At 45.3% G+C, this 27,622-nt stretch overlaps 1 protein-coding gene across 1 annotated transcript in view; it reads right to left on the bottom strand.

Moving 5' to 3' along the window:
- Positions 1 to 27,622, bottom strand: part of TM2D1 (TM2 domain containing 1) — a 542,128-nt gene that overhangs the window by 471,492 nt on the left and 43,014 nt on the right. The window contains exon 2 of the mRNA XM_069642046.1: positions 20,945 to 21,018. Coding sequence (XP_069498147.1) covers positions 20,945 to 21,018 — 74 coding nt within the window. The remainder of the gene's footprint in view (positions 1 to 20,944; positions 21,019 to 27,622) is intronic.

Raw genomic sequence — 27,622 nt, 5'->3', positions numbered from 1 at the left:
GCCATGTAGCGTGATGGGCAGGGAAAAGAGACTCCACAAGAGGAGCAGTTGAAAAATACTTAGAAAGAAGTTGCGCTAAGCACACTATAAAATCAGTGCGCATAGGATATTTGGGGACGAGGGAGACACATGCTCTCCCTCTCTCTCTGTGGTCTATTCACGCTTATTCCATATTTAGTGCTGCCCTAAACTTTAATTGTACTTTAGCCTTATTGCAAGTTGTATTGTTTTTATTGTATTCACTTGTTCATTCCTATTGTACTGTAAATTAGTTGTGTACAGCACCTTCGCATAAGGCACTATATAAATAAATAAATACAACATACATAGGTTATAATCAGAATAGACACAATCAAGTAAAAACAATTAAAAGGAAGCATTTAGCAACATAAAAGGACAGCTTTTTTGCTCTGTCAGAGGACATGCCACGACGATCATATACCTACAAGAGGTACATCGATCCTGCATATCAACATAGTCAATATGCAAATGCCGGAAGGGTCCCTACGGGCATTCTAATGTTGCCTTAATAGTTTTAAATGCATGTCCTGCTGTGTATTTTTGGCACGTTACACAGTAATTTGCGAACTCAGTTACCAATTCATCTACGTTAGGCAGAAACCATTGTTCATTAATCTCTGAGGCTACATGCTCTTTTGACACATGTGCAGGGTAATGCAGCTGATCCAGAGCTGTGTAGAGCAGCCTCTAGGGCATTACTGCCTTCCCATTGCTGTTCTCTCCACACGAAGTCTGTAGGTGACAGTGAGCAGCCCCTCTTTTTCTATAATTCCTGTTCTTTTTGGGGTGCACCTCCCCCTGCAACTCAAATACTTGGACAAAATGCCAATATGTTAAATGTCTCCTCCGGTGTAGGGTTTGGTCGTTGGCGTAATGCCATCAAAGGTGATTGTTCCCCTTTAGAAGGCATGAACCGCATTGTATATAATAGTAAATAGACTGCTTCTTTTGCTGCAGATTTGGCCCTCTCATTGCCTTGTGAAATTAAGTCTGTGCCGCTAGTATGGGAGTGGCATTTTATTATTGCCAGTTCTGCTGGGAGGGGCAGTAACTTCATTAACTAGGACAATAACTCTGCATGTTGTGCGGGGTAGCTATCACTCCTCCAGAACCCCCTCATTCCCCAGCGGGCCAATCCTGAATGCAGCATGGATGCGATGTAGGCTGAATCTGAAAACATTTTAGAGGTCTTTTTACATTATGGTCTCTGTGTATGATTTGTTGCTTACTGTGATGCCTTATAGCGCTTTTGCATTATTTGATACTGTAATATCTATGATACTGTTCTTCAAGTTTATGCGCCCTGATGCCTGTGGGCCTGGTGCGCTTCACAAATAAAATAAATAAAAATACAAATACAAATTTTGACTGCATGCTCCTCCGACATGAACAGCCATTATCACGGCTGTCAGCGTAGTGGCAACTTCATCTGAGCCCACACCTGAAATTCTCCTCTGTAATAACAAACAACTGCTGCATCTGCTTGACTGTGCGTGGTTGTGGTGTGCTGTGTATCGCTTCTACTCTCTCTAGAGCTATCTTCCTGCCATTTACTGATATTCTCTGTCCTAGGAACACAGCTTTTTGGCAGTACTGCAACTTCTCCTTGTCTATCTTGTACCACCTTCTCTGCTAGCAGTGTCAGAAGTGTAACAATCTTTCCTGCACTGGTCCTTTGTTGTGCTGCACAACAGGAGGTCATCCATGTACTGGATGACTGTGCTGTGCATTCGCAAGTTGCTTAAGTCCATCTGAATCACCCTATTGAACACACTAGGTGACTCGCAATACCCTTGTGGTAACCGGAGTATGTTGGAACATTGTCCTGCGATAAGTGAACACAGTGGGACTTTGGATGTAGAGGGATGGAGAAGAATACATTCATCAATGGAATGACTGCATGTCACTTCTGTGCGTATATTACATAATATTGTGGCTGGGTTTGGTACGAGTGGAAACTCGGTCTCCACTACGTTGTTCAAGGAGCAGAGATCTTGAATGAATTTCCACGCCCCACCTTCCTATTTCTTGACTGGGCAGATGGCTGTAATACATTGGGATTGTGACTTTATTATGAGCTAAAAAGTGCGAGGAGTGTCATACATACCCTCCTCTGCTTTACGTGATAGTGGTTACTGCTTAACCCGGGGCAACAGGGCTCTTTTATTCACTTTTATGCAAACTCCCCTCCTACTCTCTTCAACAACCCTACATTATGGGGGCAACTGGTCCATAATACTTCTGGTACTTTTTTCAAATCTTCCCGCAAGTGAGTTGACGCCTTACTCACTATCTGCATCCTGTGGGGGACACGTCTCTCCTCTATGTCTCATTGACATGTGATGCATTTCTGAAATACCATTTCCCCCTGCTCTATGTCGTCTGAGAACAGCTATTCACTAGTCGAGTCTGTTGTCAATGAAGAGGCCAGTGCGCCATCCTGTATCATCTTCATCTGTCCCACACAATATTACCATGTCCTTCCTCATTAATGCTGCTTCCAAATGTATTTTGAGTGTTTTTCCTGGTACTATTTATTTGTGTACTGCTGGTCAGAACAATTCTGTGGTCAAATGAAAAAATGTCTTTCAATCTGGTTACCCACGCTAACAATCCTTGGTACCCCATAAAGGAATAGCTTGGTGTGGCATGAGGACCTGCATAAAGTGCTGTGTGTCAAAATGTAGGATGGCTGCCCCTCACTCATAAAAGACCCCGGGTCTCAAGCATACTGTGCCCTTCTCTGAAAAATATAATTGTTATATTTAGTGTGCTCATTATATCTCTTCTTAATATATTGATGGGAGTATCTTTTGAATACAATAGCAGCACTACAACTTGCTGTGTGCCTATTGTGAGTGTTAAAACTTCTGTGATATGAACCGTTACAACGGTTGCAGAATATACCTGTCTGTCCATTACTTTGTCCGAGAGGGGAAAAGACACCCTCCTTAATGGAGGATTTGGTGGCTCCTGTGTCAATGAAAAATGTGCAATCTTTTTGCCCAATCTTCACTGCTACATTGGGCTACTGATCAGGGTCTTCAGTTACTGAAAGTATTGGGCACACTTGTGTGCTCTGTGTGCTGGCCTACTGGGCATTTGGGCCCTGTCCTGAAAATGGAAATGCGTTACCTCCAAGAACTGCCACTCCTGTATAATGTAGCACTGTATTCTGGGCTAGCAATGTGCTGCCTCCATGTGTGTATATTTCTGTGCTTGAGCCTTTAAGGCGTTCTGGGGTACTGTTGTCTACTGCTGTGGTTTACCGGTGGTGTCAGGGCACCTGCAGGCCCTACAGGTTGCATTGTCTGTGTAAAGTGCACCTGCAGTGGTGGCATTTGTGCTTCAGGTGACTGCATCTGTACCTTTATGATCTAACCCTGTGGCTGCATGGGTTGAACATATACCTCTGCCCCCCCCCCCTTGGCCATACTGCTTCTGTTGTCCGTGTGGACACATTAATGCAAAGTGTCTACTCTGTCCACATATAAAACTGTTACGCTCACCTGGATTCCACAGGGCGTCGAACGCAGCTGGACTGCTGCGATCTCCACCAGTGTGACTCGTAGCAAAGTGATGATCAACTGCACTTGCCCCCTCAGTTTCGTCTGCCTGGCCCGCAGGAATATTTTCCTAAAAGCAATAAAGGGGATTAGCCACCCGTGGTAGAGAGGTTACACCAACACTATTTTCCCTGAAAACTTCCACTATTCCCCTTCATAAAGTCTCATCTTATTGTTTGGAAGGATGAACTCTCCATCCTGCGTGGAGTGCAGGGGCGCGTAGAAGTTCAGTTACTTCACTGATCCGAAGGTATTTGGCAGAGTTCCAGACAACAATGACTCTGAGGTAAGTAGTGTGTAAACCGAATGAATAGTTATTTTAGAGTTCAAATGTCTGTTAATTCACTCTTGCTCCTTTCATACCTTTTCCCTTGCAGCGTGATCCAAGGAGTGAGTTTGCCTCGATGGATGAAGGTAGCGCTTAGGTAAGTGTCAGTTTGTACCAAGCACTGTCTAGCAAGTAATATTGTTCCAAATGTAATTAACCAATAGTTCTCTATCTTCTTTGCAGGTGCTGCCTCGAGCGGTAAAATTCCGAGTAAGTATCTTGCGGTAAGTAAAAGAATGTCTTTGGCGGAACCCCGCTCACCTCTTGTTTGTTCTTGTCTTTTCAGATGCTGATGTTTCGGGCGGCGATTCAACGGGTGCTGCACCGGGTCGTGGAGATGCTTCCGAAGACAGGCGAGTATGGCGCGACGCTGAAGCTGGCAATGCGACAAGGTTTATTTTAATGTCTTTTTTCTTTATCCACAGGTGTGGCTGCTCCAGGAAAAGATGACCAAATGGAAATCTCCTGGTTCTAACCTTCTCTTCTCCTTCCCTTTTCTCTAGGATCGGCTCCGGACACAAGACAGGTGTGGCTGTAGACTGGATGCTGGACTGCAGACACGGTGAGCGTTATGCTGCTAAAATTCAGAGTAACGCGACGCGTGAGCTGCTCTTCGTGCATGGTTTAAATAGCATCAAAAAAGTAGTTCCCAGGCAAGAAGTTCCAGTACCACACCCAAGCAGCATAATAGTTCCTAAAGCAAAGTAGTCCCTTCCTGGCCTCATGATGGCCTGTACATGAGTGCTTTGCAGGATGACCTGCATAGTTTAAAGTTGGCAATATGAGCCTGGCGCCTATGGCGCCAGGACTGAACCCATAAAGCCCCTAGGCAGGGTTTTGGAAATTCCTGTGTCTTCTTGGGTGCCTGTTCCCTGGACAGATGGACCTGTTCCGGATGTCTGGGGGCAGGCATTGTGACAGCACATGGTCCTCCAAATCTGGGTCCCGCTCCACCATATCCAAAACACCTTCCTCTCTGTGAGCATCCTCTACCCAGTTGGTAATATCCCGTCTGTGGGTAACACCCACTTGCTGATAATATTCCTGTTGCTGATACATTCACTGCTGGGGATATCTTCGCTGCTGCTTGAATCCCCACTGCTGTGGATACACTCCTACCTGTAGTTCGCCCACACGGGGATGCCCCTTGCTGAACAGGGGCAACTTCGAGCTGTTCTAGGACAATGTTGGTAAGTACAGCCCCTTCCATGGATATTTGTGCTAGATCCTTTTGCCACAATGTTGCCTCTGTCATAACTGCATTGTCTGCCAAATCCTCCTTTCTTTCCCGTTTCCTCTTATAAGGGTGTACTACAGTGGTCTGCATTTCTGGCCATCCCTTCGCCACAATCCAATCCACCTTCTCTAGGGGTGTCTGCACATCTGAGGGGAGCCCACCGACCAGCATGTGATTCAGTATTGGTATTGTGAGGTAGGCATGGTATCAAAAAGGTAGACACAAGGGAGTGAGTTTGTAAAACCTTTATGAACTTGAAAAGGGGTTGGAGACTTCCTAGCTGGTCCCATTTCTAGATGGGAGTAGTCTCAACCATTAAACTAAGTCAAAAGGTAGTCAAACCCTTCTAGTTAAGTTTCCCAAAAAGAGGGCAATATGGAACAACACTATTGATCCACAGACCCACTTGGGTCTACACGTCGGTTCTTCCCTTTTTGTTTTTTTCCCAGTATCCTTCTATTTGGGTCTCACTTACCCATTATATCACTCTTTACTCATGTACTTCGCTATTCTACCATCTGAAGGGTCGTTACATGAATAAATGTATATATCCTTTATACTGCAGAACATGGTTTTTCCTTCTACTCTTGCTGTGAACCTCCACATTTATTGTACCTTTCTAAAGAAATTACAATGATAAATATAAAATAAAAAAATATTCGATCTTTCTCTGTGTATTGAGAGTGTTTTACATGTTCAATGATGGCGACGGAATAATGAAAATAACATTCCCAACTCCAGAAGAATCAGATTCGAAATTCATGACAAAAGGTTATTTCTTTTGCCCCAGTAGTATGGTCCCTATGTTTTTGATTTCAAATCAAAACAATAAAGATTTGTGTCAAACCTAGTCTTGCCCTCACTTTCTTCTAGAACAATAAGGTGTATAGGATTGGATCAAAATAAAATAGTGAGTCAAAATAATATCAGGAGGGCACTGGAGCTGTGCCACAGCTCCTTTTCCCAATCTTTAGTTACTTGGGATTCAACAAAGTCCCTTAGGTTCAAATAGTTCACACAAAGTTCCTTCAGGTTCTAAGGGCTTTGTTTCTCCACAGACTTAGAAGCCCCTCTCGTAACCTTCTCTCACAGTTCACAATATTTTGCTTTCACAAGACTCTCTTGCTCTGGTTTTATCAGGGCTTTCCTCCCCCTACAATTCCAACAACTTGACAATGATTTCTCTTCACATCAGATTATCTTGTTAAAAATAAACGGGGTTCCCAACAGTGAACAACTCTTCATATCAGAAACTTTCGAGAGTGCATAGTTTTACTCAGCCCTGTGTGGGACCACTCTAATTACTTGGCTTCATGGTATCATGCCCCAGGCCCTCTATTGTTTCGACAATTAGCTTTCAGGGTCGAGCCACAGCCAATCTTTAGCTTCTCTTGGGGTTTCAGCTTGCTCTTTCTATCTCGCGCAGCTCCCCTCACATACTTTCTATTTGGCTCCAAATTCGAGTTGCGCACAGCTCCCCTGCACTTTCAGAAAGTGATTCAATTTTAACACAGTCTTTCGTCAACAAGTAACCGTACATGCGACCACTCCATTACTTGGTTTCCTTCGATTTCACAATTATCGCTTTCACATTACAGTTCGCAATGGACAATTGAAACTTTCGCTTCCATGTGCCATTTAACATACAGAGGTTCTTCACTTGCAACAAATTATCTCCTGCGCTTCGTTTCTTTCACCAACCGGGCTCCATTCTCACTTTGAACTCACCGGTTGTGATTACTTCAGCATAGCTTTTGCAGTCATGTTGTGCAAAGGTCAGGGGCTCCTCGCCTACCGTTCAGACACTCCTGGTCTGCCTCGCTGGCCCAGGGAGACGATCACCCCTTCAAGGACTTCCCTTCAGAGATCAGCATACCACGCAATCCCCTTCTGGATCCTTGGAGACACGGCTCACTAGCCACGCTTTCTCTAGCCTTCTCAAACTACAGACTCTCAGCGTCTCGGTGCTCTGTTCTCCAACAGCAGATCTCGGGGTGCTCAGGCTTTCCCAGTGCCCATCAGCTCGTTCTCAGATTTGGGTTCCTTCTCAGGCTCCAACTCATTTGATGTTTCTAGCAGCTACACCTTTTATACACCTGTGGAGTATTAACAGGCTTCAGGTGGATAAAATCTTCGCCCAGTGCCTGATTTCGCCGGACTTGTTAGTGGGACAATCACGAAAATAGTAGAGTGCCTCTGAATCTAGTTTCTTCATTTTAATGGTACTGTGGTGTTTTGGAAAGGAAGAGTATATTGGTGAAATGCTCCTCTTCCTCATCTCAGTCCTTTCGTCAAACAAATGGTGAAAGAGGATGTCTGGGGAACAGTAAGCCATATAAACTGAGGGAAATATGGGTAGAGGGTGTTCGAAAAAGGGGGGCTACCATGTCTCACCTTTGAGTAATCCCTCCCCAATCCCAGAGGACCCTCTACCCAGGTGATCCTCCCTCGCTAGTCCGTCCCCAGAAAGTGATGGCCCTCCCCAGGCCACCTGTTTAGAGGATCCCCTGGGTGTGGGAAGGGAAAAACCCTCAGGTTATTCACAGTATGCTTACAACCCCATGATTATCACGTTTCTAGTGTCCACATCTCGTGTATCCATTGTATGTATTCTGCGGCGTCCTTGTCTGGTTTCATTTTGCATGCCAAAATGGCACCCCCATGTCAGATTTATCTGGGTACATAGTCCTTAATACTTTTGTCCTACTATGCCCAAAGTACCAACCCCTCATTGAGTTCGACCATGCGCCTACCTTGGTGTCACTTTATGCAAGCAGCGCTGCGTTCAATGACGTCCGCACTCCTGATGTCACCAACCAGGTTACTCTTGACGTCAGCACGTTACTTGCATAACTGGTTTGTGTTCCCCCCTTGACAGCGTTGGAGCTGGATGGTCTCATAGTAGGAAACAAAGAAAAACGTACTTGTAAATTATCAGCACACTTCCCAACCCGTTCCATAACCCTAAACCTTTCCTTATTTTCTGTACCTTAGTTATTTTTATAGCGGTAGGGTCAGTAAAGGTTTGTTTTGGACTGGACAGATCTTTCTTTTGGGAATCATTGATGACCGACTAGCAACCTAGTTAGTTTGGTTCGGAAGGGAACCACCATAAAGTCAGGCATTTCCATCTTTTCCTTAAATAAAGATTGAGGGCCTGATTCATAGAATCTAACGCGATTTGGCTGGGGCGCATCCTGGGTACGTGCTGAGATCCCAAGCAATTCGGCTGGGGTGCTGAAATGGAAAAAAAGAAAGTTACGCAGTATGCTGTGGCACCCAGCAACATGACGAATGCGTACGCAAAGCTCACGTAAGCTAGTGCAATGTTACGGATGGGGGTACGCGGTACACAGGGTCTCCAGTGTAGGGATGATGCATATGCCCCTCAAGGTATGCGTCTGCCAAAAAGCAGAGGATACATGCGCGTATGCATGGGTACGCGAGACAATGAGTGTCGCGTGACTCCTACGGAATCGTTCATGAAGTGAACGCGTAGGGGTAACGCCTAGGTGCGCACATTTTATACTTGCTGTACGTAAAGTAGGTTAAATCCCAGCACGCGGCAAGGGCCTTTACAGTGCCGGGAGAAACTGCAGTTGCACGACACACACAACACCGTTCCTCCTGCACACACTGCTGCTGGGGTTTGCTCTCCTGGCCCTGCTTTGCCCCATTCACCACTACAATGGGGTTGAATGCTTGGCTCTCAGTGCACCTGCACTGTCTGCCTGTGCCAGCTTGAACACTCTTGGCTGCAATCCTGTGTTGTACATGCATACACCTCCATTGTACTTTCATGGACTTAAACACCTGAAAGGACCAGCGTTGTCATCAATCCATGACCCGGGTGGCCCATAGCTGCAAAGGGGGTGCCATATCTGCCTCATCTGGTGAGGGGAGCAATCCCACATTGCAGCAGAGACCACCCAACTTCACAGACATTGAAGTCGGGATCTTGGTGGATCATGTCCTGGACGCCTATGATGCCCTCTGCAACACCGGGTCGCAGTTGGGCTGCAACGCAAGGATGATGATGATGATCTGGGATGAGATCACGACTGCCATCCACGCTAAGGGGGTGGCAGTCTGCACCAGGGACCGGGTGAGGAAACGTTGGGACGATCTCAAGACTCGCAGCCACACCAAGGTGTTGGCAGCACTCGGGATAGAACCCCAATGTGGAGGTGCACTGTGCAGGCTGCCACTGCTTACACCGGACACAGCTGTGGGTACTTGAGGTTCTACCCAGAACTCCACTCCCAGTACTCGGCCTGGAAGAGACGTCTGGATTACGCAGGTTGATACCCATGTGCGATTATGCCCTACGGCATATGTGTGGCATGCAACATCCTATTTGTGTGTTGTGAGTTGCAGCTGATTGCCATCTCCTGACTTGGAGCAACATTATTTGTGTATGACATTGTATGGCAGCAATTGCATGTCGACTGCTGGATGGTGCAGCCATGGCTTGTTGTAGGTCACATGCAGGGTTTGTGGGGTGTAGTAGCTTGGATGTAGCTGAAGTGGACTGTATGGTTTGTGTGCATGTGAGTTACATGCCTGATGTGCTAGTGCATGTGTGGAAGGACTGGCAGCGCATGTATGCGAGCACATGTGATGAATGTGACACAGGTGCTTTTATGACATGATGACTGACTTGACAAGTTGAATTGTCGTATGCCAGACATCCATTGCCACCCATCACTGATGTCAATGTTTTCTATTCTACGTTTCCACAGTTGCAGCGGCTCATGGAGAGGGCCGAGGCACTGTTGGTGAGCAACATAGCAGGGACATGACCAGCAGGCATAAGCGCACAACCCAGAAGAGACGACTTGACTACCTCATCTGAGGGTGATTCGGCTGGGGATGAGCATGGTCCATCCAGCACACCTGCAGGTGGTACGTCCCACGAGATTGGTGTGGAAGGGGACTCCTCTGTGGCTGTTGTCCAAGGTGCATGGATGCAGGGGCCATCTATGGAGGAAGGCTCTCTGGAGTCATCAAGGGAGTTGGAGGTGGTGGTGGAGGATGAAGATGAAGGCCAGCGCACAAGGTTGTGTGGAGACATCCATGAGTGGACCCAGGCTGCACCCCTGGAACAGAGTCAGGAGGAGGTGCAGTGCACTGTGGAGGCCAGTGACCAACCTCCTGTCCCTGATCCATCTGAGGCAGCACAGATCAAACTAGTGGATGCCTCCGCCCAGGACAGGCCCCCCTTTGAGTCCATGGCGCTCACCCCTGAGCTTTTGCACGCCCTGCTGGCTAGGATTGCGAGGCGGCTGGACGTGATCCGTGATGATGTGAGGGCAATTCTTGAGTCACTCTCACATATCATCGCGGATCAATGAGCAACTCCTTGACACAGCTGGCACGTGCACATCTCTCGGGTGGGATGTGTGCACTGGCACATTCAGGTGCCCACTCCTCCACTGCCACCTCTGTGCCCCAGGCATCCTACGGTGTGCCTTGCTTGCAGGTTCCAATCACAGCCCACTCTACTCCTGTTGTGCACACTGCGCCCTGTCAGGTGCTTGCAATGTCCTTGCCTGAGGTGGAGATCTAAGGGAGTACAGTGGAGGTGGTTGCTGTGCCAGACCAGGCTCCTACACAGGTCCAGGCATCAGTGGGGCAACTGACACAGCAGGACAGTGCCAGCACCCGACACCCCCCCGACCAATGTTGAGAGTGCACCGGTGCATGCGCAGGGCACGCTGGGACAGTCATATGCAGTATGGCAGCGTTCTGGCCCACTCTTCCACGGGCCATTCTCCATCGAGGAGACACCCTGCACACAGGGCAATAGTGACCAGGCAGGAGGAGCACTGCTGCTCAAGGGACATGGTGTGTGTCCAGGTGGAAATGTCCAAGATGCTGGTTGCGGAGAGGGAGCGTGCTAGGGAGGCACAGGTTGTCAGTGTTGAGGCAGGCCGCCCACACCACATGGGACCACCCCCTAACCCCATCACCTGTGAACACACCCTGCAGGCAGCCCACACCACATGGGACATTCCCACAGCCCCATCACCTGTGAACAAACCCCGCAGGCAGCCCACACCACATGGGACCCTCCCACAGCCCCATTACCTGTGAACACACCCTGCAGGCAGCCCACACCACATGGGACCCCCTCACCCTCCACATTACCCATGACAGCAACCTGCAGGCAGGCCCTGCCTCATGTTCCCCCCACCCATGACCTGTGACGGCAACCTGCAGGCAGGCCCCCCCATACCATACTGGACACCACCTGCATGATGGATGTTGATATAGTGACACAGGTTCACTACAATGATGGTCTGTGCATGAACCTGCTTGCTGTGCAGTGACCCCACCCTTAACCACCTCCTCAGCAAACATACAGCAAACAAAAAACACACACGTGGCTCACAAGCTTCTGTGTCCCAGCTGATCACACGCAATTGCATACTACAAAGATATCCCAGCAGTCACATCACAAAAATGTATGTCAAAGTGAGGACCAGCATGCAATGTGACAAAATAATGTCAATAATCCACATGTACAGATACTCACACTGACAGAACACAAAGCACCCTAGATATGTGTCACAGAAACAGACATTGCAATGACTTGTCATGGCATGAGCATCAATGAGCACACATCACCTGAACCAATAACCCCCCCCTAAGCACACGACTGATTTCACATCCTGGTGAAGCTCACAGCATCACTACGTCAAACGAATTTGGTGCTAAAATAGCAAACATATCGCACTCACATCACTCACCCAACCCCCCCACCCTCACCCTCACAAAAACACAGAGGCCCAATACACATTCATGCTGCACATGTGAAATGAAATCCCAACACACGGTGGACACTCGAACCACACCCAACACCCATACACTGGTCATGCACACCAGACCATGACCCATGCAAATGAATGTCAAACATGACACATGCCGGCATGTGTGCACACACATTAACAACATAAGTCATCATAATGGACACAGAACAGAGAAAAGAACCCTCAAATGGTGGAAAAAATGGGCAAACAGCACTTGTATGATAGTTCCGAAAATATACTGTAAACCAGTATTTAAAACATAGGCATGTACATGAAATAAACAAAGAATGAAAATAAATGAAAAACTGTCTCAAAAAGAAAAATCCTGTGTCTGCATAAAAAAAATTGGCAAAATCCAAAATGAGGTCCATGTCCTAAATGAATATCCAAATGAAAATCACATAAAAAGAAAACCATTGGTCATGGGCAAGACAAACAGAACAAAAAAAAAATCCAACTATGTACAATGAGTATAGGTCGTTGGTCCCAAATGCGTAAAAGAAAACCTTATGAAAACACTCCAAAATATGACTTCTCAAAAACCAACTATATACAAAAACTGGAGCAAAGTCCAAAAACTCCCCAAAAAAAGGGAAAAACAAATTAAACTTACGCCTAAGTAACTATATACAATGGCAGCGGGCTAGTCCTTCTCCTCACCATGCCCCCTCATAGTCTTCACCATCATCGAACACTGCATCCACTTCCACTAGGCAGGCCCCCGCTTCTCCCTCGAGGGCTTGCATGGACTCCAACCTGCTCCTCTCAAACTCCCTGCAAGCCTCCTCGAAGACCTCCACCCGCCTCTCTGCTCGATGCAGTGAAATCTCTGCCCTGGCCATGGCGAGTCTTGCCTCCAGTACCTGCTGCCGTTAGGCCCCCGATCTGCTGGCCCAAACGCTCCAACACGGAAGACATCCTTGTTGTATGGTCCACATTTGCCTCCTGCCTGATGGCGGATACCTGTCCCTCAGCTGTTGAAAGCCCAGAGTCCTGTAGCTTCCTACTCCGAGACTGCTGCCGCCAAATTGCCCGGTGCCTATGCCGATGTATTTTCTACTGCCATAGTCCAATCCTTACCCCCTCATAGGCCCAAAGACTGTGCCATAGATACGGATCCCTCAGCTGTAATTCCCTTTGGCAGAATGTTCATTCTTTCCGAACCCGAGAAAAAGGCCCTTCGGGAATACCTAGACACTAATCTTGAAAACAGCACCATAAGACCCTCGAAATCTCCAGCGGGTGCTTCGTTGTTCTTCGTTCCCAAGAAGGATACCAAGGAACTCAGACCTTGCCTCGACTATAGAGGCTTAAATCAATGCACCCTCAAGGATCGCTACCCACTGCCCCTGATCTCGGATATCCTGGAAGCTGCGAGAGGAGCCGTAATATTCACCAAATTGGATCTCAGGGGTGCCTACCATTTGATCCGGGAAGGAGACGAGTGGAAGACCGCCTTTAGAACACCCTTTGGCCACTACGAGTACCTGGTCATGCCCTTTGGACTAGCCAATGCCCCAGCAGTATTCCAACATTTTATGGATAGGGTGTTCTCGGATATGTTGTTTCTCTTCGTCATTGTCTATCTGGACGACAAATTGATTTTTTCCAAAGACCCTCTGAAGCATGAAGGACATGTTAAGGCAGTTCTACAAAGACTCCGGGAACATCACCTCTTAGCCAAGCCTGAGAACTGTTTGTTTCACGTTACCTCTGTGCACTATCTGGGATTTATCCTTAGTCCAGAGGGGATTGGCATGGACCCTTCAAAAGTAAAGGCCATTCTCGCCTGGCCTACTCCCACGTCCATGAAACAAATCCAATCCTTCCTAGGACTAGCCAATTTCTACCGAAAGTTCATAGCCACCTTTTCCGAGATTGTACAACCCATAGTGGCTCTGCTAAAGAAGGACACCCCATTTGTCTGGTCAACTTTGCAAGAAACTGCATTCCAGCGTTTGAAGACCGAGTTCACACAAGCTCCCATTTTGGCTCAACCCGATACAAGTCGACCCTTTGTAGTGGAAACGGATGCTTCTAATTACGCTATAGGAGCAGTGTTGAAGCAGAAGATGGAGGACGATTTGGAACACCCCGTTGCTTATCTTTCAAGAACCTTAACTCCTAGTGAAACACACTACTCTGTCCTGGAAAAGGAACTCTTAGCCATTCGCCAAGCCTTCACTGAATGGCGACACCTACTTCTGGGAGCCAGACATCCTGTCCAAGTCTGTACTGTTCATCGAAACCTTCAGATTCTACAGTCTTTGGAGTGCAGGAACAGTCGTCAGGCACGTTGGGCCTACTTTTTTGCCCAGTATCAGTTCCACATTACCCATGTCCCTGGATCACAGAACCTGACCGCTGACGCCTTGTCTTGCCGTCCTGACTACGTGACCACTGAAGATAAGGCATTTCCTAAAATGTTCTCTCCCACGATCTTCGTAGCCCAAGCAGTTGATCTCCTGGAAGAAGTCGGATCGCAAACTCAATCCTCAGAAATATGGAAGGACATCTCAACACGAAATCACTGGAAATTAAGAGCCAAGGAAGGCTACTTATTCAAGGACAATGCACTACTCATTCCTACACGGAAGTTACACCAAAAAATAATAAACCTTTGTCATGACACACTCCATTCCGGGCACAGAGGTATCACCAACACCCTCCGTCTTATACAGAGACGGTTCTGGTGGCCTAAAATGAAGTCTGACATTCAGCAATACATCCAGGCTTGTATAACCTGTGCCCAGAATAAACATGATAACAAAAGACCGGCGGGTCTTCTTCTGCAGCCCACTCTACCCTCTAAACCATGGGAAATCATCGCTACAGACTTCATAGTGGAGTTACCACCTTCCCGAGGATGTACTACCATCATGGTCACCATAGATTTGTTTACCCATATGGCCCATTTTACGCCACTGATGAAACTACCCTCCTCTTCAGAGCTAGCTGGAATATTTCTGGAACACATATTGCGACTACATGGGCTTCCTTCCAAGATCATATCTGACCGGGGTCCCCGATACATTTCACAATTCTGGAAACACCTCTGTCGGGTACTAGGAATCCAACGTGCCCTCTCTTCAAGATATCACCCCCAAACCAACGGAGCCACAGAACGTGCTAATCAGACCCTGGAACAATATCTACGATGTTTCGCCACCAAGGTCCAGGATGACTGGTCTCTCCTGATACCCGTTGCGAAATTCGCTTCCAACAACTCCGAACACTCAGCGCTACAGACCAGCCCCTTTTATTGTAGCAGGGGTTCCATCCATCGGTCTTACCCTCGGTTCTTCCTTACCCTACACCAGTACCTACTGTTGACTCCTGGATCGAAACTCTTATCAACATTCACCGGGAGGCTAAAGAACACTTAGAGAAAGCCAGATTACAGACCAAAAGGTATGCGGATTCCAAGAGAAGACCAGGTCCTTCCTATACGGTCGGTGACAGAGTGTGGTTGTCATCAAAACTACTCCCCCGACACTTGCGAGCAAACAAGCTGGCTCCCCGCTACTATGGTCCATTTCCCATCAAGGAGATTATCAATCCTGTCTCATATCGAATCAAGCTACCCGACTCTTGGAAAAGAATTCATCCAGTTTTTCACACATCCCTATTGAAGCCCTACATCCAATCCTCTCGAAAATCCAGTAGACCTCCTCCTCTACTGGTTGACAACCAACTGGAATATGAAGTGTCCCGGATTTGTAACTCCAGGTATAAGCGGGGCCATCTTCAATACCTAGTGGAGTGGAAAGGATATCCTCCTAGCGAAAGGACCTGGGAACCTGTTTCAAATATCAAGGCTCTTCGGTTGCTCAGAGATTTCACCTAATACACCCGGGCAAACCTGGAGGGAAAGGCCTTCGGAGGAGGCATGCTGTCATGAACTTCAGATCACGCCCCTTTTGGACTTGCTGGTCCTTGTCTCAACGGGGCTTACATTCCGTACTACTTCCAACATGGCCGTCCAGAGCTGAAGCCCTTGCTCGCTCCATGCGCTGAAGCGGCGTGATCTATTTCTAGAGCACGCCTTCTGCGGCTCCGCGCGTCTCAATGCTATTGCAGAGTAGCCCCAGACGTGTGTTCGTAGCTCGCAGTATTGTTTCCTTTGTCCCAGTGCTATTACCCGCTCCTAACCCTTTCCCCCTTCCTGATTCCGAGCACTTGTAGCCTTTCCCAGACTCCCGGATTCCTGGACTCCGCGCTCACGGAACTAAACGCAACCTGGAACCAGAAGAGACTCGAGCAGCGCTGTTCAAGACCAGGAGCGTTCGCAAGAAGGCAGCAATCGAAGACACCGGCAAACTCCGGACCCAGGTGAGAAGGGGGGGAACTCCTTGACAATTTGGATCTGTACTTTCGCATGGTGTTCGTGGCATACTCCATCTTCCATGTGTACCTTTTGTGCACAACTGATTGAGATACTTTTAGTACTAAGGGATGCACACAATTTACCACTTCGAAGGACACATCCTCAGGGTGTTAAGGTGGGGACAGATGATTGTCCCTTTATCATCATCAATTGTCACCTGGAATGTACCAGGGCTGTGTGCACTCTGCAGGGGTTGGATTTTAGGTGAACAATTGTGCCACAAGCTGGGTACAGGCAGCCTCGCCACGTGCCCTTTCCCCTCCCATGTGCAGCCACCATACATGTGGTTCGGGATGCGGGGGCACCACCATGTCCACCGGTACGCCACGCCGTGTTGCAACATTGTGCAGGACACATGCTGCCACGATGATCCTGCACACTATTGGTGGTGCATATAGTAGCTCACCACCAGAGTGATCAAGGGAGCGGAAGCGTGACTTAAGCACTCCGAATGTGCGCTCCACTATGCTCCTAGTTGCAAATTGGGCTGCGTTGCATCCTACCTGGGGTGGTGTGGTGGGGTTGCGTATTGGCGTCATCATGTAGGTGCTCAGAGGGTAGGCACTGTCCCCTGTGGAGGTAAGATGGGTTGTCAATCGTGTGGTTTTGTCTGTGTGAGACATGCATGCATTTGCAGGGCCATTTGCACTCACCAATGAGCTATGTGCTGCCATGCTGCCCAGCTTCCAGGGGCCTGTGTAGGGGTGACATTCTGAATATGAAACTATCATGGGTGGACCCTGGATAGTTGGCATATACAGAGGTAATGATTCCCTTGGCTGTATACGCGCATTGGCATTTGCACGCACTTTTTATGCATTGTTTCTAGTGCGCGGTGATGCCGATGCCAGCTTTCGCGTGGCGGACGTGTTTCCCGATTTGCGCGTCTTTTTCTGTGTGCCGGAGAGCCCTGTTCAATTCCATGATTATGTGTTGTTAGCCCGCGTGTGGGCGTTGCAAGTATGTTACTGTGGTAATTCCCACGTTACACCGCATTTACGCTTGTTATTCTCCATTCCACGTGTTCCGCCCCCTTTTTAGGTGACTGCGCTAGACGGTATACGCCTTTGCTGGGCATCTCGCGCAAGGCATTCGTGGTGTCGCAGTGATGTGTTTGACCCACATGGATTCAGCGCATGTCTCTAGTAAGCCACGCGCAATGTGTTCCATGAATCAAACGAGCGCGTGTGCGCGTTTTGCACGCAAGCACCCGCATTTCAGTGCTATTTTATTCCATGAATCGGGGCCAGAGTCCAAATCAGTGGTCTTCAAACTTTTTAGCCCAAGTTTCAAACAGGCTTTAGGAGAGGTCTATCAATTGCCCTTAATGGGTTAGTTTTGAGTATTGTTAGTGAGAAAGCAAGGGAAAAGCGTGATTTATTGGGCATGGATAGACCTCTCCAAAGCTTTTGACCAGGTAAACAGAGACCATCTGTGGAGTAAGCTACCAAGATGGGGGATCCCGGCACATATCTTAGCCATACTAATGGAGCTACATAGAGACACTAAAATTAGAGTGAGACTAGACGAACAAGGCCATATGTCAGAGTTCATTAAGGTGGAAAAAGGAGTTAGACAAGAGTGTATGGAAGCTCGTCTCTTTTTCAACCTCTACCTGGAAAATATGGGATCATCATTAGATTCTGCAGCATTGGCCAGCCCAAAAATTAACGATAGTAAAATCAGTTGGCTGGCCTATGCTGATGATATTCTCTCACTTGATAAAACAGCAGTGGGATTACAGCAGTTACTAAATGCATTAGGAGATTATGCCAAGTTTAATGGTCTTTCCATTAACCCAGGGAAATCGAAAATAGTGGTGTTTAGACAGGTGAGAAGGAAGATCAAGTATTTACAATGGTCACTGGATGACCAAGAAATAACAAGAGGGGAGGAAGTTACTTACCAGGGCTACATAGTCTATGCATCACCAACCTCTGGGCAAGTGGAAATGGATGTTAATGGAAAAATCAGGAGCTTGGTATCTCAAATGAAGCTTGGTATGCACGTTTTCAGTAATGCCCTTAATGAAATATGCGACTAAAGTAGTTCCAGTGATTCTATATGGGTTAGAAGCCAAACCTCTACTCTGGAAGGCAAACTGGCAAAAATGGGAAGGTTTGCTTTGGAACAAGGTCCTTGGTCTCCCCCAGGGTTTTTCAATCTCATGTTTGAGATACAAACTGGGGTTGACTTCTTTGGAATCCTTGGCAGATTGGAAGCTAGTTTCTCTCCATCAATTAATCATAGCATCGCAACCATACACATTGTACGCATGTATCAAAAACCACCTCGGGCAATCTAAATCAGCCATCCTAAATAATTTGGACTCCAGGGTAAGCAAGATCCTCTCAAGTGCAGATACAGATCTTGAGACACCGATTGTCAATCCCCTAAAAACTAAAAAAGCAATAGAAAGGATGGACTGGATTAAAACAATTGAAGCTATGCGTAATGCAACTTTGGCAAGCTCGCTCTCAGTATTTGATAAGTCAGGGTTTGTCCCAAGATATCTTAAGAAATACCTTGTTTGGAGGGTGAGACAAACCCTCCTTAGGGTTCACCTTAATCTAGTGCACACTGGAGAGGTCCTCTCTAAGCAGGGCAGGGGAAGGTGGCCCAAAAACTCTGTGCCATTTGTAAGAATCCTGAGAAACAGACACTAAGACATCTACTGATGGAGTGTGAGGGTACTTGGGTTTCTAGAACGAACCTTCTACAACATTTTGTAGCCAGAGATGACGTATCCTAACAAAAATGTTTTGGGATAGGTTAATATCCGGTCATGAGACAGCCCGCACAATAAAAGTGATACAGGTCCTTCAAAATAGCAATGTCATTTTTTAAGTACAATGTTTCCCCTGGTTTCACTTTATCCTCCGCTTCCCCCCTTTGTTTGTATTGGTTTTTATTAAGTAAACCATTTTCCTTTTGAAGGTGGTAATTGTATGTAAAGAGTATTTCCTTAATAATTTGTTTAACCTTGTGATGTTTTATAAGATGTTCAGTGGATTTGAAGCAATTAATTTGAAATCAAAAAAACATTTTTGTAAAGGGTTGTAATTAAACTATTTACAAAGAAAAAAAGAAAAAAAAGAAAAGAATGGGTTAAAAAGTTGCATTTTAGAGCATACTTTTAAAATTGTGTAAAAAGCCAAACAGTTTGCAATTCACGCTGGGGGTCCATGCGCAGGCATTTTAGTGGACGTCTATGATAAACGTCTAGTAAAAAAAAAAAAATATACCATCCCGTCCCTTTGGCTCCATAGCGCCTCAGAAGGAGAGCCGATTTTGGCAGGTGGGTAAGGGGATTGTGCCTTTTAAAATGCTTTTGTTCTACAACCCCCCCCCACTTGCCAAAATCAGCTCAACAGACCAACACACACACACACACACACACACACACACACGAGCACCCATCACCATACACTAACTCCTAACATAAGCATATACCATCCATGAACAGGAATCTGGACACAAGAGCTTCCTGGTTCCTGCACATGCGTGCACAGAGGCCTGCACATGGCCAGGGGGCTGCACACAACTGTGCGTGGATGCTAAAATGCGTGTGTGCTGAAATGCCCCGCTCCAGGCTGCTTTGTCCATATGTGCGAGGAGGCGCAGGCGCTCCCCCTTGCACATACAGACATGCAGTGCCACAGCCAGCATTTCAAATGAGCTATGCAAGACTGGCGAAGCAAAACGCCCCCAGCCTTGCATGGCTCAGTGAGCATGTGTGGCTGGGAAACTGAACTATCAAAGGAAAACAGTCTTTCCCTTTGACAGTTCAGCCAGCCCAGGAGCTCTCCCTCTGCTGGAAAAAGCAGCTGAGGGAGTGCTCAGTGTTTCACTGGGTTGGCTCCTCAGCTCCTCCATAAAGGATTAGGGGGGCACTGGGTCAACGCCCCTTCGCCCATTATGGATGAGTCGCTAGGCTCAGACTGGCCTTGGCGAAATAGGGCAATGCCCGTACCAAAAATGCAAAATGGGCCACTTTTTTGCCCAATGTGGCTCAGTTTGATGAGTTAACTTCATTATGCAGCTAGTAGTTTTGACCATTGTTGCTGAGTAAATATTCTTAAAACTATCACAATCTGCTCACATTTTATCCAAAAACATCCCTTTTGGTACTTTTCAAACAGTCAGTCACTAAAGGAATTAATTGCCATTTGCAACTGTCGGCTACTTTTTCATTGGTGCCCTAGACAGCGTTATGCTCCAGTCCGACCCTGTGGGTCGCCATTGCCCATTAACCATAAAAAAAAAAATTGAAACTTTTGATTTTATTTTTACATTTCATTCCGGGGTCTTGCACCCCCCCCCCATGGAATGCGGCCACGTCCCCCTGGGTGGCGCAACCAGCAGTTTGAAGACCTCTGGTCTAAATGGAAGATCCTTCTCCTAATCGCCACACAACACAAACGTTATATCAAGAAAACTAAGTAAACAGTGCTTTAGATTTTCTGAATTTCCTACTTAAAGACACACATTAGGTAGAAACCCAGGTACAGTACCTGCAAGTTACACGCTTAATAGGTTCAACATTTTTCAAACTGAAAGTATTCATAAATCGAACTTTACTGTAGAACTTACCATGTGCGGTGAAATTTGTGCATTTGACTGGCTCTTGAGTGACGTAGCTTATTTCTGGATCTTTGCAAATATATGTTAGTGAAATTAAGGAAACATTTGATAGAAATGGATTTAAAGCTGTAGAAATCCACATAGGTCAATATAAACACTATTACATCCGCACATCTAACAAATTCTCTTTTGTGGTGCCCAAACTATTGGCTTGAAACAGTAATTCTCTCTCTTTGGCACTATGACAACAATTCCCAGATTTAGTGTCTGAGCTACCTTGGTCTCGGGATGCTGTGGTAATTTGACTACATTCCCCCCTCCCCCAACAAGAGGCGTCAAGCCTACCTAATATACTTGCACCACTCAGGTCTCTCTTCCACTTAGTCTAGACTCTAGTCCTTGTACTTCTAGTCAGCTCTCTAGTTTGCTCATGGACTCAATGTGAGAGGCTTTTCTGACTTCTCAGTACCCAGTTCTCTCCAGATATCCATCTCACATCTCCAGCTTTCGCAGGACTTTACAGATCACATGGCCATGAACATGCTCCTTACTCCTCTAGTGTGGAATGGGTAGTTATTAAAGTTCAGGACACCATCTTGGACATTGCAATTCTATCTGGAGCAGTGCAGTCACGGGTGTGTCCCTTTTTACTTGCATGGTGGCATGAGATGGAAAGGTTTCACAGTACCTATTATACTTGTGTTTATTGGATTTCTAAAGCCCTCCGATATTTGACATAAGGAAAATGGATTATTTAGTAACGGATGTGCCCAGAATCGTACAATTTGGGAAATCAAGATAAGAATCATCATCTTCCACAATCTCCAGTTTAACCATATCAACTTTTCGCTTGGTAACATTTATTTATTGGCTTGGTTTCAGAGTAGAATCTTCCATTTACATTAAAGGGTCTCACAAGCAAGAGATAAAAAAATTAAATTAGGAAAGGCAATGTCAAGTTCAATTGGGATTTGAAGTCAACTTAAGGCAGAATCTTATTTTACTGTTATTTGGAAAAGTGACATTTATTTAAAATTGACATTTTCTTGGAAATGGAGAAACCAATCTGCCCATTACCCTTTGGAAGGGTAGAAAACTACACATGATTTTTCTTTTATGTAAACTATTGTTTTCATAGGTCAAGATGTTGATCATTTCCTGAAAAAGTGTGTAAACACCATGTTCACAAATCCAGATATAATTTGCTTCTGTGAAAAATCTTCAAGGTAATATTTGGTTATTATCAGAGACTAAATGTTCCCTGCACAGTTTTGGACTCTAGGACAATCTATATTAAATATATTTCCAGAAAGCTTTGTTTCCAGGATCAGTCCCTATTTAGGGGCATAGAGCTTGTAAACGGGGTTCCCACTTAATACTTTCAATTGCTATCTGGTATTGAATTAATTAATGGGACACTTATCTAAGTGTTATGGGGTTATCTTACTCTACTTTGGTTTGTCTTCAAAAGTCCATGGACAGGTAGTAGAACCAACAGTGTAAGACAACTCCACCAGGCCAGCTCTTGCAGAAAGTCCCCCTGCTCCCAAATTCCTGTTAGGCAAACTAGTACTGTCTTGGGAAAGGCTTCTGCATTCAGCTGCCTCTGAAAAAAGGCTTTCTTCATGAGGAGACAGGCAGCTAAATACAGGTGGAACCCAAATTAGCTTGTCCCCAGTCAGGAAGGCTCTCTTCCTTTGCCGATGGCCCAAAAACTCATCCTCTCTTCCTATGTGTTTAACTTTGACTACCCGACAAACTCTGACCATGCAGCATCATTTGAAGTGGCAATTGTGAAACGGACAGAGCCTGTGAAAGGTTCAGTACACATGCACACACAAGAATCCTTAGCTTTGCTTTATTAGCCCAATGTATTTACCATGACATAAGGGAGGATTCTAGCTGTGGGTTAGCCCTGTGTCATTAATAGAAGCTATATTTTCAAAATTGCAAGATAATTCTGAATTCAGACACATCCCTAGTATCTCTAACTGTGGGCATACCAGTTATTCAAATATGCAACTTAATTCATAAATGTCAATAGATCCTTTTTATATGCATGTGTTGGGGCTGTTCTGCTAAATTCAAACCTAGACTTGGTTTTTCAATCTACCAAAGGATACAAAAATGAGAGCAGATCATTTATTCCAATAATTGTCGCTTTGCATGCATTTTTCCAATGTTGCACACTACATGTTTTGTTTTGGTCCTATCAGAAAATATCTGCTGAAACAGACAGCCTATGTGTGAAACAAAGCAATCATTTGAATAGGCTCCTTAACAGGAAGATACACATTTTACAAGAGGACCAAACTGCTGCACTAGGTCAAGGTTCAGGGTTTGTGGAGACTTCTTCTCCTCAGAAGTTGACATTACTGGCGGGCCATGCATCAAGAATAGGCCTATAAAAGTCCTGAATTTTGAATCTATTTAGTTTCATTTTTCTGGTCTTTTACTTAAAAATCTTTTGTTCCGGGTACCCAAAGCTGTGTCTATTCATCTTTTTTATTGGCTTAGTCACTGAATAATAATGAGGTCTGTTTCACAAAAAGCAGACATTCCTTGACTCAAGATAGGCGAGCCCTGCAAAACACATCTTTGGTTAACCAGAATTCAATCTAAATTGACCATTCAAAGTCGCATGTAAAAAGGAAAAAGGGCACTTTATTAAATTATTACCAGTCAAAACTGCAGAAAGTTTAGGTTTATCGAACAAATATAAATCTAACATATAACTTATAATACACTTTCTATCATCTCTTTAAATAATTTTAAAATACGTCTATATGTCTGCATGTTCTTCATGCAACATGGCTGAATAAAACACAAACTCTGATTTTGTTTTTGAAAGGCAGCACTTATTGCTGGTGCTCAAAATGCAATTCAAATAGTTTTTACATGTGACAGATGGTTTGGGGGATGAACTTGAGATACATCGACCTGAACTGTGAAGTATCAGGATTATGCATTAATTGGCAAAAGCCATTAGGAGATGCAAAAGGAGTAGATACCAGCGATACCAAGTTTAAGGCGACACTAGACACATTAATATCATGGGATTACAGTGTATAAAACAGAGCAGGAAAGTATCTCCTATAATATAGAAACATTGTTACTTGAAATGAGTGATGGGTGAAGCTGCCAGTTTTTTTAGCCAAGATAATATTGACTAAATTGTTGTGTATGTGCATGTGCACTCCTCCCTCCTCACCCTCTCCGCCCAAGAAAGTTCTGGGTAGCTTTATGTGAAAATGTCTCCTGCAAAATGTCACCAGCGAGGAGCGTTTTTTCCTGCCTTGTATAAAGTCTTCCTGGCATGTTCTAGGACTGTTATTTACAGTTCCAAACTCCATTTATCTCATATTTAGGGAAAGTGTGTGATTGAGTGCGAAGTCAACATCACCCCCTGGCGACATGGTAACTGGCGACACATTCACAGGATTAATGTAAAACTATTATAGGGAAACTTGCGGCGGGTGCAGAAAAGCAACCACAATGGAACATTGATGTCCTGACAAGAGTATGGCGTTAAGAACCCGTTCCAAGGGCTGGAACGGGTAGTAACGGCCCTGTGGCCCGAGTTAAAGGCCTGAGCAAAGCAAGGGCATTTAACAAGGGCCCGGGGACGTTAACACCTGCTCCAGCCCTTTTAACAGGTGCTTAAAGGAATGGAGCGGTCAGAAATATTATTGTCCCTATGGTTCGGCCATGTCTTTTTAACCATACGTTGATCGATCGTACAAACATTTCCAATGCACCATACCGGAGTTTTCGTCTTTTGAACACAAGCGAAATCAGGCAGCAGGGCGTGGCCATCTTGTGATAATCTTATCAGTTGACGCATAGCCCTGGGTGGACCGCCTTTGTGGCACTAAATCAAATCCCCCGCCCCCGAGCCTGACATCCCTAGATGCGTACCGCCATTTCACAACGCCAAAGCACATCTCGTATCAACATTCTCTGCGCTTCAGCTAATGACGTGTCGCCATGGAAATGGCAGGACACCTCTTTCCTCAATAAGTATAAACAGACAGTTTCACAACACACAACAGCAGATTTTCTATTCCATTCCTCTCACTGTATTTCTTTAAGTATTCTGTGGCTTGCTTCTGTGCTCTGATCAGCTACCTTTGTTGCTTGTAGCCCGTGCAAACAGATACCAGTACCATCGCTATAAATTATTTTCATTTGTTTACCACACAATGGCAACAATAATGCCCTACCAGTACGAGCCCGAGTATTCCGAGGAGGAATTACTGGAAAGAGAAAGATGCGGAAATGATGGGGCTTCAGACGACAGTTGGGAGGACGATTCAACAGATCAAGAGCCTGAGCCTAGTCGCATGGACGGCGTCTCCACCTGGTGTACCTGCAATTGGTGAGTGCTAATGCCAACCGAGTTGGAGAACTGCTGCTGCAGAGAAAACTCTGGATGCTTTTCCTACATATCGCAAGGCGTATGATCTTGTAGTTGTCTCCAACATTCTGAATCATAGTCCACGGTATTCAGGATGACAAGAGCACCTCCTTTATCTGCAGCGCAGAATTTAGGGCCAAGAGCAGATTTGTACCACCTATCAATGTACCCTCTATTGATATTTTCCAGAAACTGGTTACCCGGGATCTCGAACTGATCAGTTACAGAACCCGTCACATAAGAACCTTAAACCCCATGAAATGAGGCTCATCAGAGATACGAAAATAACAATCCGCCCTGCAGATAAAGGAGGTGCTCTTGTCATCCTGAATACTGTGGACTATGATTCAGAAAGATCATACAACATATGCCACATTAGATCATGATCCGACTATCTCCATTAAACACAACTTAGCTATACTGCTTGACAAGGCATTGGAATTGGACTGGATAAATGAACACACATACAAGTTCTTCTTAAATGATCACCCCAGAATCCCAAACTTTTTAAACTCTTCCCAAGATCCACAAGGATCCCATCAAACCTCCTGGAAGACCAATAGTCGCAGTATTAATCAGCCACTAAGCGTTTACATCGATTTCTTTTTGCAAGCACTAATACAAAAAACTCCAACCTATACCCGAGACACAACTCATTTTCTTCAGAAACTCAACTCTACCACTTTTCAACAAAATCAGCTGATGTTCACCATAGACGTCAAGAGTCTATATACTTCCATACCACACGACCTTGGAATTGAAGCAGTTGAATGGTTGTTACTCCAATCCTACAATATATAAAGGGGGAAACCCAGATTACCACATAGATGGTAGCTCTATCTTATTCCGGGAGGTAGAGACTGATTAAACGGGAGATAGATAGCTTAGAATGAACACAACAGTTATAAGCATTAAACATCAACTGTTATTGATGACACATTTAATATTTTAATAAAGACATAAAAACATTTTTTACAAGTCCGTAGCAAATCACTAAATAAAGCACTCTAAAACAGTGACAGTATCATACCCTAATGGGCAGGATTGACATCAATGTTAATCAGATCAGTAGTAATGCAGAGTATCTAACATTTAGATCTCTAGTATTGTCCTTATCTCGACATGTCTCGTATTGTTATGGTTAGAACATTAAACCATTATGTAGTCTTGACATGTTTCTGTTCGATGTCAATTAATACAGAACTTTCATCAGGAGTATAGTCACTACGATTAAAAAACCACAATCTAAACTTTTGGATCTGTTAAGCCGAAGAATCTTCTGGCTGAATGTGGGAAGTGTACACTACAAATCTGGCATGTTTTCAAATGGTTGTAACTGTTGGTAAAACACAATAGAAAAAGAAAAAGCTATTAGTGCCATTATCTCGATTAAGAGAAAAATCTCATGAGGAGGCAAAGGATATAAATTACCTTGTCCCCTCTGTGGAGTTATAGCAGAAGCTGGCTTGATTTAGGCTTATTTTGGGCTTCTGTAGGCGAAGAACCCTTAATAAGGGATAAACGCACTGCAAAAATAAAGTTTGCAAAGATTTAAAATCGCCCTGCGAGGCCGTATGTAATTGGACACAGTGAGAAAGTGTCCCCGAGGTCATTAAAAGTCGTTTTGCATTAATAAGCTTTGGTCCCTCGTAGTATTTACCTGAATGGTTCAGGGTGAAGATGGCTAATTAATCCTTATAACGAGGTCGATTAGAAAGACTCTTTCTGCAACTTTCCGAATGATAGAGAGAGGCTGTCAGAAAAAGCAGATAAAATCCCTTCTGGTACAACCGTATCACAAAAGTACAGAAAGAAATTCACTTCTTCATTACCACAGTCACCACGTTAAACACCTTAAAGACAACTTACCGTTCGGCCAGTTTCTAAGGCTAAAAAGAAATAGGCCTCCTTTTGACTGCTATGAAAAAGAAGCAGATATCTTGACAGAAACTTTTAGAAAGGGCTTATCCTAAAAAACTGGTACGCCGAGCAGCAAAAAGAGCCTATAATAATAATCGGCAATCATTATTAGAGGACAAAGCCAAAAAACCGCGAGACGACAGAATTGTAAGTGTAAATACTTTTTCTAACTTAAGCCTGACCATTACGAACATAGTTCGGAAACACTGGAAGAGATTTAAAAATTCAACAGTCCAGTTAGCTTGTCCATTATTTGCGTATAGAAAATCAACGACAATTGGAAATCACATTAGCAGCAGTAAGCTTAGAGTCACCCCTAAAAAAAGCGAAACTCTCACTCAAAGTTGGGG

The sequence above is a fragment of the Ambystoma mexicanum genome, chromosome 1q (genome assembly GCF_040938575.1).
Source record: "Ambystoma mexicanum isolate Mex_15411 chromosome 1q, UKY_AmexF1_1, whole genome shotgun sequence".
NCBI classification, from domain to species: domain Eukaryota; kingdom Metazoa; phylum Chordata; class Amphibia; order Caudata; family Ambystomatidae; genus Ambystoma; species Ambystoma mexicanum.
This window is presented reverse-complemented; position numbering and strand designations above follow the sequence as displayed.